Raw genomic sequence first — 20,231 nt, forward strand, 5'->3', positions numbered from 1 at the left:
TGGGATGGGGAAGAGAAGTGCATCCAGATCCCCCACTGAGCCGCCTGCACCCAGACTGCCCCACACAGATGACCTGCACCCTCTCACCCCACACCTGGATCCCCCCACACTGAGACCCTTTATACTTGGATCCTGCTGGGCTGAGCCTGCCTGCTCACTTGGTGTGCCGAATGCACAGTGACAGGGCCCTAGTGTTTCTGGGGAAAACCTGGCCCTTACATTGAGTCAGGGTTGGGTGCAGCCTCACTGCCGTGTCTCTGTCCTGAGGGGATGGAGGGCTGCACAGTGATCTCTCACCTCCATGCAGGGCCGGCCTTAGGATTTATGGTGCCCTAGGCGAGATTATTAAACTGGTGCCCCTGTGCCTGATCTGCTCTTAGCAACACAAACATAAGCTTACAGTATTGGAAAACTTGCCACATTCACGTTATTAAAACCAGTTTAACTTAATTAAGCACACTATAATGCTGATGGACTAGCACTAAAGAAGCAGCACTATAGAAAAAATCTGATATGACAGAATGATGCAAATATATATAATTTTTTTAATTTCAAATTTTATTGGAATTTATATGAAGAGGTATTGAAACAAGATTTGTTTTTAATTAAAGCAATCTTTCTGGCTTTTTTGGCTGCAAAATCAGTAATAATGTCATCGATGACAAAGACAAAGTGATGTCTTGTTCGATTGCAAGAATAGCAAGACCAGTTAAGCGTTCCTGACTCATTGTAGAGTGGAGATAGTTTTTAATGAGCTTTAGTTTTGAGAAACTCCGTTCTCCTGATGCTACTGTTACAGGAATTGTCAGTAGAATACGAGTGGCAATGTACACATTAGGATACATGTCAACAAGTTTGCTGGTATGAATAAACTGTACAATGTCCATCACCGATTTTGCATGTGGCAACATTGATGACAGTGTACTCAATTCTTCATACAGTTCAAGTCCATTTAAATCAAAAACTATCACCATGCTTCAGGAGGACTCTCTCTAGGTCAGGGTCGCACTTGTCATTAGTGCTCTTGTTTTCCTATTTCGTTGAATTTAGTTATGTCATGAACCAAAAACAAGAATGCCTCTGGTGTACTTGCCTGCGTTACCTGGCCAGGAGGATAGATACTGCTTTTCCCATTCCACTTAAAAATTCAACCTCAAATTTCCGGGATCGTCTATGGGCTCATCTGCTCCTCATGGATTTGTCGTTTTTTCCTTGAAATCTGCAGGATTGCACGTGGAAATTTTGGCGTCATCACAGAGCCTCTGCAAGCTCTCTTGCTGTAACCTGTGCTTCTTTGAATCCATGTTCGGCTGATGCTTCCGCTAAAAAGTCTTGTGTGGTAAGTGTTGAATCAAGCTGCATCAGTGACGCTGCCAGACACTTGAAAACAAGTTGGGGCTACCACCAGATTATGACAGATCTTGCACTTTGTCATTAGAGCTGACTGTGCTTCACCTATTTAGCTGAATTTAGATCTCGGCTTCTGCCGAAATAGCACTACCAATGCTGAGTAAACTGGAACCTCAGATTGATGACAGCTATTGTTAGTATCTGGGTCTTGCCGCCACCAGCCTGCTCAGCCCACTGCCAGCCTGGGGTTCCTTGGGGGGTCCCCAGGCCAGCAGCAGGTGCTGAGTGGGGCGATGGCGGCTGGTATCCCAGCTGGCAATAGGCAGCAGCCCGGAACCCCAGAGCAAGTGAATGGGCTGAGCCGCTCAGCTGCTGCTGCATACCATCAAAATCAGCTCACCTGCCACCTTTGGCACATGTGCCGTAGGTTGCTGACCCCTGCTTTATACACTAGTAAGGAGATGAGCATATTACAGTTTGTTGGAGGGCTCTATTTAGGAGTAACAGGCTATAGGAAAGTCAGTCAACATTTTTTGTTTCTCTGATGAAAACTGGCCCACTCCCTGCCCCAACCAAACCTGTCACTAATAATTGTCAACAACTTAATTTTCTGGTTTTTGGCTAAGATATTGATTTTTTTTTAAAAAAATATTGAAATTGGATTCAGGATTGTTAGCAAGAATTTTTGGCAAACAAAGTTGTTAAATGACAATCTAAATGGCAACACAGTACTGCTTTCATGCTTGGCTCACCCCCCCAGGCCTGCTGGTCAACAGCTGCAGTAGAGAGGAGGGAAGTAGGTGGAAAACTGCCAGGACCCCAAAATCCACCTCTTGGGGTGCAGAGTGGCAACAGCAGCAGCAAATCCTTAGGTCCAATCACACGCCAATGGCACCACCACCAGCCTTATGGACCATGGTGAAGTTAGCACAGCATCTGATCTCAGGGACAAGGGTCACCCATGGAGCACAGCAGCTCATCCTGCCCTGTGCAGCCCCCCCGGATGAGAATGGATCGCTGCAGCTGCCCAGCCGGGGGAGAGGCATTCCCCAGCTAGGGTGGCCAGATCCAGATGTCCTGATTTTTGTAGGGCCAGTCCGATATTTGGGGCTTTGTCTTACATAGGCACCAATTACCCCACACCTAGAGTGACCCAGACAGAAAGTGTGAAAAATTAGGACAGGGATGGGGAGGGGGGTAAAGGAGGCCTAGATATAAGAAAAAGACCCCAAATTGGGACTGTCCCTATAAAAATAGGAATATCTGATCACTGTACCCAATCCCCTATCCTGATTTTTCACACATCTGGCCTAATCCCAGCCAAGCCCTGTGTGACATTCCAATCCTGGCTCGCTGCCGAGGAATTGAGTTACTTTCACTTTCATTCCTCAGCAGGCAGACAGCCTGCCCTCCCCCCACCTATCCCCCAGGCACCATCACCCACCCCCAGCCCTGATGGAGGGAGGAGGAGAGAGAGAGGGATGCTCCTGGGGAGGAGGGAGAAAGGAGGGGGTGCTCCATGGGCAGGGGGGAGAAGAATGGATGTTCTGGGGGACAACAAAGGATACTGGTTTCAGAGCCACAGAGCCTGCCACTCACCTCACCTCAGCCAGGGGGGAAAGAGTCACACTCACAGGTGAGCTTTCCTTCCCCAGCCCTTAGCCCTTCCCTTCCCCAGAGACCCCAGCCAAGTCCCATTCCCACCTCAGACTGTGCAGCATTCTGCTCTCTCTAGGACCCAGCAGCCCTGCTCCTACATGCTCCACTGCTTCCCGTCTGTCTGGGCTTCCTGCAGAGTGGTGCCCCCAGGCAAAGTGAGGCCCTACGCATTTGCCTACTTTGCCTATGCCTAAGGACAGCCCTGCCTCCATGCAGCTAGTGGCTGGTGCTCCCCACTGCCATGCTGGAGGTAACTAGAAAGGCCAGCCACAGGTTTAATCTGTCACTCTAAGTAATTTTGACACCTGATGATCCTGAGATGAGGAGAGAGATCTCTCTGCCTAAAAACTACCACTAGGACTGCTATGCCCTTTTCTGTGGTGTTTAGTTGTAGGATTCCAATCAGCCATCCTAGAGTAGCAACTCTAGAGTAGCTGAGATCACGAGAACTGTGGTGGTTGCTATTACTAGCTATATTCTGGTAGCACTGGGAGGCCCCAGTACATTGTCACTATACAGACAAGAGGCAGTTTGTTTGCAAAGAGTATTCAGTTTCCCCTTGCACCAGAAATGTAAATTTGACCAGATCAGCAACTGAAATTTCTGGGTTGAGTACTGCCCGCATACCAAAAAGTACTGATGAGGCCAACTGAATAGGTCTGTCAAACCACAATTCTCTTCCGTTAACTGCCTATTACTGTAGGTCATCATGTCTGGATGAAGGAGTCTCTGCTTTAAGTGGTCTGGTGTTTTCTGCAGGTGCAATGGAGGTTCCATGGTTGTCTATTAAGTCTGAAGTGCCTTCTGCATCACTGGAGGAGTAGGAGAAGGATTTCAGCTCTCTATTCCCCTTCCCAGGACATTGTTTCCACTGCTGAGGAGAAGTTGTGACCTCAGGTTACTCCCTAATTTTGGAAGGGTATAGATATTCCTGCTTCAGTAATAAGCCAGCCTCTAATGGGAGGTAGGAGGAGACTTCCCCTGTGAGGACCATGACTGCTCTCTACATAGTTTCTTCAACTTTCTTTTGAAGTAACTGGTACTGGTACTGTCACAGACACAACAATGGACTCAATGGACCCACTGATCTGAACCCATGTAGCCATGTCTCTGTTTTTGTTCAGATACATCACACATAGAGTTGTGGAAGTGAACAATTCAGGTTGCTCCTTTACAAAGGGGGCACTTGATTTTGCCTTTTTCAAACTCAAACTCTCTGAAGTTTGCAAGACTTTCCCCTCAGATGGCTGTGAGGGCGTTCCCCTCTCTGCAGAAATCCTCACGCTCCTGGCTGAGCTTCTCATTTTGGAATCATGGCTTCAGGAGGGGGTTGAGGCCTTACATGCCTGCATGACTCAAAGCCAACCTCCTGGTCGTGTGAAGGCCAATAGCTTGTGGTAGCCAGGCATACCTCACTCTCTCCAGCTTGTGCCCTGGCAATGTGAAGGTTGATGGCTTGTGGCATCAGGGCATAGCTCACTCTCTCAAGACCATATCCCATCACAGTAAGGTCTGATGGCTTGAGGAGGAAGCAGGGCACCGTTTGCTCTCTGAATCTCCCAGAAAGCTGCCCCTTGGACTTGGCTCAATGCTTGCAGGGCTTCTCTGCAGGGAAGCAGACAGCCCACTTGAGAGGTGTTGTACTGGAGAAAACAGAGGATTAGAACCTCAGTAGTCCATTGATTCTCCACCTCAGGAGATAGGGGAGAGGTGCATGAAGCTGAAATGAAGTCACTACTGCATGAAAACAAATAAGAATTAAAGTTATAAAACAAAATGGTCTGAAGAAACTGAACCCCCATCTTCTTCCACTGCTGGAGGCACAAAATCCAGTGGACTGAGCTAAAAGGCAAAGCCTAGTCCCAGAGCCCCCAACAACAACACTGGATCGCTGCTGAATTCCACAGGTGAGAGCCATTATTCATTAGTAATAAGCGAGGAAAGCAGCTGTGCCCCCACAAAATGACTATGGAATAGTTTTCCAGAAGCAATTGGAATGCTCACAGCCCTCAGCACCTTCACAATGAAATCTAACACCTGCTTGAAACTTGCCATCATGAGCCTAATTCATCACTGGTGTAAACTCACTGACTTCCCTATAACAGAGTTATATCAGGGATTAATTTGTTTCATTATGGCTGTGGCACCTTCAGAATGGCTACATGATCCCAAAGTAGAATTTTGTCTGAGATGAAAAATGGCTGCAGGAAACCATCCCAAGCCTTCAAAGCAGAATGCTAAAGGAGATTAATCTGTTTATCTCTATACACATTAATAAACAAATTTGATTAAAAAATTGAAGTCTTTTGATGTTAACAGTTAACACAAAGGATTCATATTTCCCTTCTATTAGCCTGGAGGTTTATTTCAGATAAGTTTCCATGATGTCTGCGGCCCTGTGGGGACTATAGCCATGGAAGTAAACAGAAATTCTGAGGAGGTGCACATTCTCTGAGGGACTTACTGGCCGCCGCTTCCAGCAGCTCCCATTGGCTTGCAGTGGTGAATCACGGCCAGTGGGAGCCGTGATCAGCCAGACCTGCAGACGGGGCAGGTAAACAAACTGGCACACCCCGCCAAGGGCTTTCTCTACACAAGCGGCGACCCCAGTTTGAGAAACACTGGTTTATGCGAAAGCATTTTGCATTGCTGAATACTTACTTCAGAAACAGTAATGCTTTCTTTTAAAAACATTCATATGCTGGACTACTCTCCGAATTATTGAGAATACACTATAACTTCAAATTATTGGAAGCTAAATATAGAAAATATGAAATTCCATTCCTGTGGCCTTATTAATCCCAAAGGCAAAAGGCACTAATGAAAGCAGCTAAAAAGTATTAAAAGCTTAAAAGTTCACAGTGATTTTTTCCCCCTTTAAATACTGTACAATTGGGGCTGAAATAATCAATGGGATGTGATATTGATCTGAATGACAGCCGGAGAGTCTCGTCATACCTTCTGACACAGGGTGATAGTCTTCTCCAGAGGTGGCAGAGCCATCCTTTGTGTGAACCCTTACAATGGAAACCTTTGAAGTGTCTCCCAGACGAAGCACTGGAATTTTTACAACCATCAGCTGTCCTACATCTTTTGGTTCACTGACACTAAATTTGGTCTCACCAAACTTAATAATGGCCTCTGTAATAACAGAAAACAGAGTTTAATAGTGTGCACAAAAGAGCTTTTAAATACCAAAGTCAAAATGATATTTGTACGGTCAAAAATAACTCCTCACTGTCTGCATGATCTCTGATCCTTATCAGGGTTTCATTTTGTTCACCAACAGAAGCACCGTAGGAGGAATCACTTCTTGGAGTGCCAAGAACCAGACGCAGTTCTTCCTCTTCTTCGTGGAGAGAGTCGTCCACAAGCATGAGGGTGCAAGGTTTCTCAGTCTCACCTGGAATCATCATGCAGAACTTAAAATTGTTTCTAGATGTACTACAGGCATTTCTCTCAAGCTGTAGGACCCACAGGTCAGTTCTACGGCCAAAGCACCTGTACTGGCCCTATATAAGTAAATAACTAATGAAAGTACTAGCTATAGCATCAGCAACAACATTTTTATTTACTACAATAGTAAGACTAGGTATTTACATAGCTGTACAGTTAATATCTCACAACACCTTTGAGAGATAGGAGAGTATTATCCTCATTTTCAGAGGTGGGAAATGAGAAACAGGAAGGTTCAAGACCAAATTTTAAAGAATAGTCTCTAATTTTGGTACTTGAATTTATGGCAGTTCAACTGATTTTCATATCGCTCTCAGCTCCCACTGATTCCAATGAGAGAAGTGGATGCCTTGGAAGATCAATAGCTACGTGTCTCAAGTTGAACAACCAGAAAACAATGGGCCTAAAATTAGTGATGACTCTGAACTTTTGGTTCTGTCTGACTTAAGCCTATTTAGAACAGTGGCTCTCAACCTTTCCAGACTATTGTACCCCTTTCAGGAGTCTGATCTGTCTTGCATAACCTAAGTTTCACCTCACTTAAAAACTACTTGCTTACAAAAACAGACATAAAAATACAGAAATGTCACAGCAAACTATTACTGAAAAACTGCTGACTTTCTCACTTTTACCATACAATTATAAAATAAATCAATTGGAATATAAATATTGTACTTACATTTCAGTGTATAGTATATAGAGTAGTATAAACAAGTCATTGTCTGTATGAAATTTTAGTTTGTTCTGACTTCGCTAGTGCTTTTTCTGTAGCCTGTTGTAAAACTAGGCAAATATCTAGGTTTCAGAGTGGTAGCTGTGTTAGTCTGTATCAGCAAAAAGAACGAGGAGTACTTGTGGCACTAACAAATTTATTTGAGCATAAGCTTTTGTGGGCTAAAACGAACTTCACTGGATGGATGCAGGGGAAAATACAGTAGGAAGATATGTATATACACAGAGAATATGAAAAAATGTACCATACTAACTATAAAGAGAGTAATCAGTTAAGGTGGGCTATTATTAGCAGGAGAAAAAAAAATTGTAGTGATAATCAGGATGGCTCATTTCCAACAGTTGACAAAAAGGTGTGAGCAACAATAGGGCAAAAATTAGCATGGGGAAATAGGTTTTACTTTGTGTAATGACCCATCCACTCCCAGTCTTTATTCAAGACTAATTTAATGATGTTAAGTTTGCAAATCTTTTTTGAGATGGGGCAATCACATCTGCACGCAGTATTTAAGATGTGGGTGTACCGTGGATTTATACAGAGGCAGTACGATATCTTCTGTCTTACTACCTATCCCTTTCTTAATAATTCCCAACATTCTGTTCACTTTTTTGACTGCTGCTGCACATTGAATGGATGTCTTCAGAGAACTATCAACAATGACTCCAAGATCTCTTTCTTGAGTGGTAACAGCTAATTTAGACCCCACTATTTTATATGTATGAATATGCTGAATAGGACTGGTCCCAGTACAGACCCCTGGGGGACACCACTGTTTACCTCTCCATTCTGAAAACTGACCATTTATTCCTATCCTTTGTTTCCTATCTTTTAACAGTTACTTATCCATGAGACGACTTTCATAAGAGGGAAGGTCCTTTGCATCATAAGATTTACATACAGCGGAAAAAACTTGCTTAGGGCTTGGAAAAAACAGAAGTTAAAAATGTGAGCATATAAAAATGCAGAGACAAGAAATTGTTCTCCAGTCAAGTAAAAGGAGGTTTGGATTGATAATCCCCAAGAGGGACTCAAGCAATTTTTCCCTCAAAGGAGAAGTAATACCCCATTTCCTCATGTTTTTTCTCTGGTTCAACATTTTGAGTCATCCAGGCAGACTAAGAAAGAAGAAATAAGCAGGAAGAAGGAGGAGAAATATCAGAGAGTAATAATTAGCTTAGCTGTGTCCCTATGCCAAATTAAAAGGTGTTTACCCTTTCCAGCGGTAGATAGCTGGATTTGCTGATGGTCTGCCTAATGGGGCCAGAGCTTCTGGGGGTTTCCTCTGTGATATCACCTACTATTCAGTTCTGCCTGCAGCACAGAAATGGGATTCATCTGTTAGGATGAGTGGCTGGGCCTCTGCAAAAGGATATCCCTTTTGTCTCTATAGATGATCCCCCTCTAGTTCAGGATTAAGGCAGGATGGTGTGAGTGCTGCCACTGCCCACACTCAGCCTATTCTGTGGAGAGAGAGCTTTGTTTCCCCAAATAGTCCGTATGGCCCTTGCTATGAGGAAAAAAAACACATGATTTAAAGCAAAACCAACTCTGACAGAATAAAGGATTCTAACAAAGAACTGTAGCTTACCAGGAAGGAAAGTGATGATGGAATCATCAGTGTTAGGACGTTCTTCAAAGTCCATCATTACCTGGGCTGAACCCTGTCGACTATAACAGCGCACTGTAGATGCGTAGCGGATATCTCCGCTCCTATATATCATGGCAGAAATCTGTCCATCATTTTCATTGCCGATGTACATAGGTTCTTTAAACTGCATCTTAGGCACTAGACAGACACATACATAAGAAGGAAAAAAATATCCCAAATGATCAATTCCTAGAGCCACTGCTTTTAACACGATCATGTTATGTGTCATGATATATATGATTATGATGTGGCAGATTCCTCACCAGGTAGCAACTGATATATTTAGCACATTTCCCACAATTCAAAGAGTGAAATCCTGGCCCAACTGATGTCAATGTAAAAATGTCCACTGACTTCAGTGGGTCCAGGATTTCACCACAACTGCTTTACTGAACTAAAAACTATGGCCCTGATTTTGATCTCACACTGGTATAAATCAGGAATAATACAATTTATGTCTATGAAATTACAACTAGAAAATGTAAAACTAGTATAAATGTATTTATCTTCAGGCCTTATGTACATTTTCTACATTCCCCATGGTTTTAGGAAAATAAGTGAAAAATTATAGCCAGCTGAGAGTACATGTAGACCAGTAAGTGCCCAGAAATTTTATAATGATCACAAGTGGTCAGGAGCCTGATTTTACACCCCAAAAGATCACAACTCCAGCAATGTAGTGTTTCCAAAGAGCATGCTTGGACATTGGTTCCATACAGACTCAGAAGGAAGAATACTATCTATTGCATTGCAAGCATCATATTTCTTCCTGTGAAAATAATTAACACTTACAATCAGAGACTGAGTCATTGATGAAGATGGTGGCTTTGCTTGGTTCTCCAAGGATAGCATTCACGGGCATTCGTAGCACAAGCTCAAACTTCTCAATTCCTTCTAATACTGGCTGTCCGAGGTCATCCAAAATGATCACACGGAAAGTCTGCATGTTGACTCCAGGGGCAAAATCCAAATTACGACTGATGCCTACATAATCCACCCCAGCTACACAAAGAAACAACATAAAATGGAATACATTGATGGAACTGTTTTTCACAGCATTTAGTTAAAGAAAATAAGGGATCTAAAGTCAGGAAGTTGATGACAGTAACTCATAAAAATGTAATAATCTCTTTCTTTTGTTGTCAAGAAGTACTTTTTACTTTATCATATAAAACTCTCTAGCTCTTTTGTGGTCATTCAAAGCAAAAAGCTTCTTACCGAGAAAGGATTTGGAGCAGGTCTGATTCTAACCTCACTTACCGTGTTGAAAATCAGGAATAACACAATTTAAGTGAATGGAGCTATACTGATGAGAGATTATGTGAGATGCAAACTATAGTTTGGGACCAACCAGAGTGTTCTGGGAGAAATCCCAGAAATGAAGGAGATTCCTTGGAATAAGGATTTAATATTATGCCTATAATTCTAGGGGACAGTGCAGCAAATTATGTGACTAATGTAAAAAGGGAAAACAGAACAACCAAGAGGCTGATTAAGAGGAATTACACTACTGATATCCAGATGAGATATATAACAAGAATGAAACTTAAGTGTAGTGAAGAGGGAAAGCAAACAGATTTTGGACCCTGCTGGCCAAAGGCTAATGAAAGTCCAAAAGAAAGACAAGACGAGTTACATTACATCCACACCATGTCAAATGGGGCCTAGCACACTTCAGTGTCAAAGATAAGAAAACCCAGTTCACTCTAGGAATAAAAAAAAACTAGAGAAGTGAATGAGACAAGATGTTGGGTTATACCAGGACATGGTGTCTGGTTTCCAGAGTATTAAAGGTACCTAAGTCTGAGGTGAAAGAGTGGACTTTTGTGAATTTGCTGTGATATCACAGTACAATCTGTTTTAATTCTCCAATAAACTCTTAAATAAAGAGATGAAAAGCCCTTACACATACTGCTGAAGGAAACACCTATTTAACAGGTTATCCAGTGAGTGAAAACCAAAAACATGGTCCAATTGTAAACTCCTATAATGCTGTTATGCTTTTCTGGAACAAAAATGCATTCAATATTTAGGGTGAGGTAAACCCAACAGATCACGTGAAATAAGAGTTAAGAAATGAAGTAAATGGACATTGTTTTTAGGCATCTTAATAATCTAATTTTCCAAGAGAAAGCATAAAAATGTGGAAGGGCATACTAATGCTAAACCCAGACTCTATGTCTGCCTGTCATGGGCATCATAACAAGAAGGATTATGAAAACTAAGAGTATTTTAAAATTATATCAGTAACTAAACACTAACGTCTGTTCATGCTCAATATAACCATCTAGGAAAAATATTTGGACTCTTCATGACTTCTCCACATCAAAAGAACGCTTTAGCATAAAATGCCATGTTTTAGAAACAGACTGAGTACAGTACGTCTCCAGCTCCAGATATCAATTTAGAGCTTGATCCTTTCAGCATGTGGATGAAGGCTCTGAGGATATGTCTGCACATAGAGCTGGGGATATGACTCCCAGCTCACATAGACATACTCACACTAACTCTCCTGGAGCTGGCACACTAAAAACATTTGTGAGCTGGGGTAGCATGGGCAGTCGATGAGCAGCGGCATGGGCTATCTGTGCTTAGTACCTACTTACCTACCTGGACCCTATGGGTACGTACTTGGAGCAACTAGCCTGTGGTGCCATTCGCAGCTGCCTGTGCTACCACATCTGCACAACTATTTTTAGTCCACTAACTCTCCTCGAATTAGCACATGAGCCTGTGTGAACTGGGAATCATTCCTCTAGCTCTAAGGGTAGACACAGACTAAATATAATAAGCTGAGGGCAGGCTGGTGGGCTGGCAAGAACTTTGCACCTAGCATGTACTAGGAAGCAATGAGCAACTGACCATGAGAGATAATAGTTTGTGGGAACCGTTGGAAGGCTGGAGCTATAATTTGCCCTTGCTTCCATTTCCTTCTAAGGGCAGCTCTTAAACGCATTTGAATAAGCCCTTACTTCAGCTTAGCTGTAGGAATAATATGATATCTAAAAATGGGCTGTATGCATCTCAAATAGATCACGTAAAGGGCTGAGCAGCTTAAACCTTTAATTAAATTGATGGTAGCTGAGGGCAGTCAGCACCTTCCAGGATAAAGCCCATGATTTCTATTCATTCGTTTTCATTTCAACACCTGTCCATGCCCTTTCTCTGTTCCTTATCATGCTCGCTTTCCCCTTCACTTACTAGCATACAGTTCAGTGTGGGCACAGAGGTCTCCTCATACTTCTGAACACCACACACATGCATTTCTTCACACTATGGAGAAGCTTCTGGCCAAAGGTTCAGAGCAAACACTACATGTGGCATGCCTAGCCTTGAGGCTCTCTGAGCCACTTCTGGGTCTAAACCAGAAGAATTCAGGACTGAATCCACACTGGATGTACCAGTCCTCCATATTAAGACATATTAAGGAAAAATGACACTAGAGCAAAATGATCACTCACCCTCTGCAGTTATTGGCTCAGTTTTGCGAGACCTGACTGTAACAGTGGCAGCTCTGGACAAATCAGTTCCAGTTCTCCAGACACGCACCTCAACAAAGCCAGCACTCTCATCAACATAGTATTTGACATCTCCAAAGTAGAAGGCAGGTTCTGGTAAAAAGGTTAAAGTAATTTAAACTCATTAAAGTTTGCTCCTTACTGGAGATCCTACTTTTAAACATATATAAACAAATTAAAAATATATACAAGAGGAAGGATGGTCCAGTAGTTAAGGGCAGGGACTTGGCAGTCTAGGGTTCAATTCCTGTTCCACCTCTGTGATGTTGAGAAGTCTCTGTCCCTCAGTTCTCTGTAAAATGGGGGTGACAGCTTTTCTCTACTTCAAAGGGGGGTTGTGAGGATGAATACATTAATACAAGAACTAGGGGTCACCAAATGAAATTAATAGGCAGCAAGTTTAAAACAAATACAAGAAAGTTCTTCTTTACACAGTGCACAGTCAACTTGTGGAACTCCTTACCTGAGGAGGTTGTGAAGGCTAGGACCATAACAGCGTTTAAAAGAGAACTGGATAAATTCATGGTGGTTAAGTCCATTAACACCTATTAGCCAGGACGGGTAATAATAACAACAACAACAAGTGGAGATATACCAATCCCCTAGAACTGGAAGGGACCTTGAAAGGTCATTGAGTCCAGCCCCCTACCTTCACTAGCAGGATCAATTTTTTTGCCCTGATCCTTAAGTGGCCCCATCAAGGATTGAACTCACAACTCAAGGTTCAGCAGGTCAATGCTCATATCACTGAGCTATCCCTTCCCCTGGTTAAGGAATGGTGTCCCTAGACTCTGTTTGTCAGGGGATGGAGATGGATGGCAGGAGAGAGATCACTTGATCATTGCCTGTTAGGTTCACTCCCTCTGGGGCACCTGGCATTGGCCACTGTCGGTAGACAGATACTGGGCTAGATGGACCTTTGGTCTGACCCGGTACGGCCGTTCTTATGTCCTTAATGATTATAAGGTGTTCAGACAAATGTTAATGTAAGTATGGCAGACAGAAACAAAAGAAGTCAAATCCTAAAGAGGAAAATAGAAGAGAGCATAGATTTTGGCAAGTCAAGTGTAAAAGTATAATCAGGCAGGCCAAATAAGAAATTAAAGAACAAGTAACAAAAGACACAAAAACTAACATCAAAATATTTTTTTTAAGTACATCAGAAGCAGGAAGCCTGCCAAACAATCAGTGTGGCCACTGGACAATTGAGGTGCTAAAGGAGCACTCAAGGAAGACAAAGCCATTGCAGAGAAGCTAAATGAATTCTTTGCATCAGTCTTCACTGCAGAGGACGTGAGGAAGATTTCCACACCTAAGCCGTTCTTTTTAGGTGACAAATCTGAGAGACTGTCTCAGACTGAGGTGTCAGTAGAGGTGATTTTGGAACAAATCAAAAAAATTAAACAGTAATAAGTCACCAGGACCAGATGGTATTCACTCAAGAGTTCTGAAGGAACTCTAATATGAAACTGCACAACTAACAACTGTGGTATGTAACCTACCACTTAAATCAGCCTCTTTATCAGATGACTGGACAATAGCCAATTTAAAAAAAAAAAGTCTCCAGAGGCAATCCGGGCAATTATAGGCAGGTAAACCTAACTTAAAACCAGGAAAACTGGTTGAAACTATAGTAAAGAACAGAATTATCAGATACAGATGAACACGATTTGTTGGGATAGAGTTAACATGGTTTTTTAAAGAGAAATCATGCCTCATTAATCTATCAGAATTCTTTGAGGAGTTCAACAAACATGTGGATAAGACTGATCCAGTGAATATAGTTTACTTGGACTTTCAGAAAGCCTTTCACAAGGTCCCTAATCAATGGCTCTTAAGCAAAATAAGCTGTCATGGGGTAAGAGGCAAGGTCCTGTCATGGATCACTAAAAGACAGGAAACAAAGGGTAGGAATAAATGGTCAGTTTTCAGAACGGAGAGGTGTAAATAGCGAGGTCCCCAAGAATCTGTACTGGGACCAGTGATCTTCAACATACTCATAAATGATCTGGAAAAAGTGGTGATCAGTGAAGTGGCCAAGTTTGCAGATGATACTAAATTATTCAACATAATTAAGTCCAAAGCAGACTGCTAAGAATTACCAAGGGAATCTTACAAAACTGGGCAACAAATGGCAGATGAAATTCAATATTGGTAAGTGCAAAGTAATGCACATTGGAAAACATAATCTCAACTATGAATATAAAAAAATGGGGTCTAAATTAGCTGTTACCACTCAAGAAAGAGATCTTGGAATCATTGCGGATAGTTCCTGAAAACATCCACTCAATGTGCAGTGGTTGTCAAAAAAAGCTAATAAAAATTATAGGAACTATTAGGAAAGGGATAAATAATAGAATCATAGGGTTGGAAGGGACCTCAGAAGGTCATCTAGTCCAATGCCCTGCTCAAAGCAGGACCAATCCCCAGACAGATTTTTACCCTAGTTCCCTAAGTGGCCCCCTCAAGGACTGAACTAACAACCCTGGGTTTAACAGGCTAATGCTCAAACCACTGAGCTATCCCTGCCCCCAGTAAATATCATAATGCCACTATATAAATCCACAATACGTCCATATCTGGAATACTGCATGCAGTTTTGGTCTCCCCATCTCAAAAAGATGTATTAGAATAGGAAAAGGTATGGAGAAGGGCAGCAAAAATGATTAGGGGTATAGTACAGCTTGCATATCAGGAGAGATTAAAAAAACTGGGACTGTTCATCTTGGAGAAGAGATGACTAAGAGGGGCTATGATAGAAGTCTATAAAATCATGAATGGTGTGGAGAAAGTGAATAAGGAAGTAATATTAACTCTTTTACACAATACAAGAGCCAAGAGTCACCCGATGAAATTAATAGGCAGCAGGTTTAAAACAAACAAAAGAAAGTAATTTTTCTCACAGTGTCGAGTCAATCTGTGGAATACATTGCCAGGGGATTTGTGAAAACCAAAAGTATAACTGGATTCAAAGAAGATTTATTACGGTCATTGAGGATAGGTCCAGCAATGGCTATTAGAAAAGATGGTCAGGGACGCAACTCCATGCTCCCTAAGCTTCTGATTGACAGATGCTGGAAATAAGCAAAAGGGGATCGATCACCGGATAATTGCCCAGTTCTGCTTATTTCCGCTGAAGCATCTGGCATTGGCCACTGTTAGAGGACAGGATACTAGGTTAGATGGACCTCTGTTCTGATCCAGTATGGCCATTTTTACATTCTCATGAGTAATTCAATCTCTGGTTAGCAGTGCCCTTAACCCCATGCTCAACATGTGATAAAGTCCAACTGAAGTCAAACGGGACTTAAAACGTGTGCTTTGCTGAATTGGGATGGGGTTATTCTCAGGATTAAAATTAAGCACTGGCTTAAGTGTTTTGCTGAATTGGGCCTTAGGAAACAGTTACCTGATCTTCCAGGCAAAAGTGAGTATCCATTTAAAAATGCAATATTGTTTCAGCCCACCCAAATTACAAAGACTACATACAAATTTTATTTATTTTTACAGTAACTCCTACTCCTGGGTGAATTCTGCACCACTGAACACGCAGAATTCATATCCACCTGAGGATTTCTTTCCTTCCCTAGGGAAAATGATGGGGAAGCAAAGGGAAGCCGCCCTGGAGGTGGAGGATCCGGGAAAGCTCATGGACATTGCCCCCCCAAACAGAGGTGAGGCACGAGTGGCATGAGAATGGAATGAGATGGGGGACGGTGGATAGGGCAGGGGACAGTGGGGTAGGGAGATGGGAAGGGGACGAGAAGGGGCTAGGGGAATAGGGCAGGGAAGTGAGAGCCTGGCATGCGGCATCCCCTTGACAGCAGCAGTAGCTGGGGCTCCCCTGTTAAGTAGGCCCATCAAATCCTCACAACAATGAGCACCACCCCCTGCACCTGGACCACCCTGATGGGCCTGTCTGCACACAGCCTCCCACCCCAGTGAGCCCCAATCAGCTATACCCAGACCCTCACCCCACCACGCCCCACTCCCCCAGCACCTGGACACTCCGGCTGAGCCCCAACCACCTTCACCTGGACCCCCCCGCAGAGTCCCATTGCTCCTGCACCCAGAACTCCCCAATGATCCCCTGTGCATCGAGATCTCTCACTTAGCTGCCCACACTCAGACTGCCCCACACCGAACCCTCTTACCCCACACCTGGGTCCCCCCACACTGAGCCCCTCTATGCTTGCATCCTGCTGGGATGAGCCTGCCTGCCCATACCTGGTGTATCTAGCACAGAGGGCCAGGGCCCCAGTGTGTTTCTGCAGCAGGCCTGGTCTTTGTGCTGTGTCAGAATCGGCTGCAGCCTCAAGGCCGCGTCCCTGTCCCTGGGTAGAAGGGGCTACAGGATGATTTCCCTGTGCTCCCCACTGCCATGCTGCAGCCTCCACATGTATTTATTGACAAATAAAATTTGCGTAATTTTAAAATATTGTGCAAAGAATTTTCTTTTTCTTTTTTTTTCTTGGTGCAGAATTCCCTCAGGAGTAAACTCACTACATACTTTCTTGATTTGGGTCTGTCCAAACCCACTGTAGGAGGACAGTACATGCCTTGAAAAGTTTAGAATCTAATCTAAAACCAGATGCAGTATTGTGTATAAAAAAGAGCAGGAAGGAGCACAAGGGACACAGAAACTACATACATATGATTAGAAATTATTGAAACCTACATCTTACTATCCTGCATACTATCCTGAGGGTAACAAGCAACAAAAGAACGAAACCTTACTGAACCATCAGTAGGAGATCAGCTCTCTTCTTCCAGGAAGCATAAGAAAGCATTTTTTAAAACCTATACTAGGGGTTCCTGGTATAGTTTATATTAATGAAAAATTACAATGTGTGTATTTGTTTACATACTTTGGGCCAACAGACGAGAAATCTGCACATCACATCTCACTCCCTTCCTGCACTTTCAACTCTAGGTACCAGTGTGTATGAGTGTGTTTGTGTACAGATTAACATGTTATCTTATTAACCTTTTTCCTAGCTGGACCTTGTGCACTAGACAATACATTCCTTGCATTTCTCACTTCAGTGCAAGCAGACAAAGGTGAAGATAGATACTGAGACCTTAAACAGGGTTTCAGTGCTGAATTCTGTCATCCAGACCAGATCGGAACATGATGCAGCTTTGTGAACTGTTCTGTGAAAGGTTGTCCCACAAAGTATGGGGACAAAACCCTCAATCTGATTCCCCACAATTAACATTTAGACTGAAATCAAGCTTATTTCCTATTCCAAACTATGTGAGTACTGTCCTTATCTTAACATTTTAAATCCCTCAGATTACAAGAAAGAACAGCAAAAAATGGAGCAGGGGGCATGTTATCCCATTTAACAGCGGTATGTTTATCTGCATTTTTCCTCTTTTTTCAGAGAGCAAATTAACAAACAAATGCTTTGTACCTAAATACACTGCACTGCTACAGGCCGGGAGCCCTACAGCTATCTCTATGGAGAGAATCTGGCGTCCAGAGTCAGCACCGCCAGTGACTGTCAACATGAAAGAATCACTGGGCAAGAGAGAGAGCGAGCGAACAGGCAAACAAGCATGAAAATGACTCTGTTGCCTGGGGGTTAGAGCTACAGCAGTGATTGGGATGTGCGAGACACAGGACTCAGTTCACCTGCTCCAATGATTTTTTTAAATGATCTATGGACAATGGAACAGCTTCATCAGGAGAGACTGAGGGTGATGATCATAATATCATAATATCCCACAGCCCAGTGGCTAAGGAGTTAACCTGAGAGGTGTTGTTCCCTGTTCAAATCCCTTCTTCCCCTTAGGAGGAAGGGGGGACTTGAAGCAGAGGTCGCTCACATCCCAGGTGAGTATCCTAATCCCTGGGCTATAAGTAGTATAAGTTCGCCTGCAGGGGCCTGATCCAGCAGGCACACTCTGAGTATGCTTACCGGATTGGGCCCTGCAGGCGAGTTAAGTTAGCGAATCACCTTGGACTTAGGCTCCACTGCCTGGTGTGGGGCTGCACTGCACGTTTAGAAACACAGATGCTGAGGGAACTTCTACCGCAAAAATATAGGAGCTGAGCCTGTTCAGGTGCCCACCGGGTGCCATGGCTGCTGAGCAGAGGCGTGATTCTGTAATTTAGGAACCTTTTGTGAATCTAGCTCAGGGGTCGGCAAACTCTGGCAAGGGGCTCACCAAGGTAAGCACTATGGTGGGCTGGACCAATTTGTTTACCTGCCGCCTCTGCAGGTTTGTCTGATCGTGGCTCCCACTGGCTGCGGTTCCCCACTCCAGGCCAATGGGGGTGGCAGGAAGCAGCGGTCAGCACATACCTTGGCCTGCGCCGCTTCCCGCCACCCCCATTGACCTGGAGCGGTGAACTGCGGCCAGTAGGAGCTGCAATCAGCCGAATCTGTGGAGGCGGCAGGTAAACAAACTGGTCTGGCCCACCAGGGTGCTTACCCTGGCGAGCTGCATGCCAGAGATTGCTGACCCCTGCTCTAGCCCTTAGTGTTTTTCACAACAACAGCAGAGGACACTATGCCACTAACAATAAGGAAATCATCATTAGGAACTATACAAAACCACAGTAAACGTGGTGTGACTCCACTTCCTAACAAGGAGACACACCTAGGATAAACCACAATTTTCTAATCAACCGAGGGCTTCGCCCCTCATTTTCAGATTCAGTTCAGGTTAAACCATCCCCCACTGATTTTTCAGAACTGCCAGCGAAACAAAAAATCAGTTATTTGCCCAGCTCTAGTTAGTAGAGTCAGAACTCAGGCATTTCTAGCAACACGTCCTCAAGCTCTGATTAGAGGAGCGTTTCCGGACAAGATACTGGAAACACTAGCTTTGTCAACCTGGGTGCCTGCCCCATTACAGCTACAGCACTGCTGAAAAACAGGCACCAAATTTGCTACGCACCCACAGGCCCACAGGGAACCACATTACTGCGTTAAGTTAGCTAGCCTCATATTCGGGAATGATTTTCACACATTTTGAGACACATATCTGTAATAGCAGACACATTCTTCATGGTTACTCATCCTAGGAACCAAATCCTTACTAGGGTTTTGTAGTTAATTTCCTGTAAGTCCTTTCAGGAGCTCCCCAGGGGAAGCAGCAAAGCCAAGGTACAAACAGGGAGGCATTGTGTTTCACACATCATGGTTGGAAAACATGCTGCCCCATGATTGGGGGCTCCCTTATGGCAGATCTTTAATCTAGTAATCGGTCTGAATAGAGAGCATTGCAAATGTAATGACTTCTCTTTCAGAAATAAGAGAAAGCCTTTCATGTAGCAAACACAAATTGAAGACTGCAGATTTCACTGGCATATAGTTAGAGTAATTAGAGGACAGAGGATGGGAACTTAATTCCCAATGGCTTCTGATAAGGAAATTAAATCTATGTTTTGTCCTTACATCCAGCAGAATGGAAAGTAGCGGGTATATATTAATTAGAACATTAACCAGCAGTCAAGCAGGAAAATTAGACAAACTTTTGAAGCTGTCAAAAGCACGTCCACACTTGATCATATCTCGTAAAGGCAACAAGTATAAAAAGAACGCAATGCAAATATCAATTTTAATGGATGTTTCAGCTTCTAAAACAACATTACCAGCTACCATAGAGAGACGAAGTATGACCAACCACAATGGGCAATGAAAAGAAACATGCTACTTTTGCAAGATGTGTGCAGTGCTTTGCCTGATTCTTGGCTTGCAATGCATCATGATGCACAAGCCAGAAAGAAGACAGCTTTACTCTTGGATCCCAGGGCAAGATTGCACAGCCAGCAATAAACTGAGCAGACTTGTTATAGAAATAACTGAGAGACAAACATGGAATTCTATTAGGGTTTTTTTTTTACAGTAACTTC

General features: G+C 43.4%; 1 protein-coding gene across 1 annotated transcript in view; it reads right to left on the reverse strand.

The window, feature by feature from the left end:
* Positions 1 to 20,231, reverse strand: part of LOC116833558 (FRAS1-related extracellular matrix protein 2-like) — a 202,239-nt gene that overhangs the window by 45,540 nt on the left and 136,468 nt on the right. Inside the window, exons 7-11 of the mRNA XM_075061617.1 lie at positions 12,308 to 12,457; positions 9,639 to 9,848; positions 8,787 to 8,984; positions 6,248 to 6,412; positions 5,968 to 6,150 (exon numbers count right to left, since the gene is read on the reverse strand). Coding sequence (XP_074917718.1) covers positions 5,968 to 6,150; positions 6,248 to 6,412; positions 8,787 to 8,984; positions 9,639 to 9,848; positions 12,308 to 12,457 — 906 coding nt within the window. The remainder of the gene's footprint in view (positions 1 to 5,967; positions 6,151 to 6,247; positions 6,413 to 8,786; positions 8,985 to 9,638; positions 9,849 to 12,307; positions 12,458 to 20,231) is intronic.

Source organism: Chelonoidis abingdonii, chromosome 1 (genome assembly GCF_003597395.2).
Source record: "Chelonoidis abingdonii isolate Lonesome George chromosome 1, CheloAbing_2.0, whole genome shotgun sequence".
Lineage (NCBI taxonomy): Eukaryota > Metazoa > Chordata > Testudines > Testudinidae > Chelonoidis > Chelonoidis abingdonii.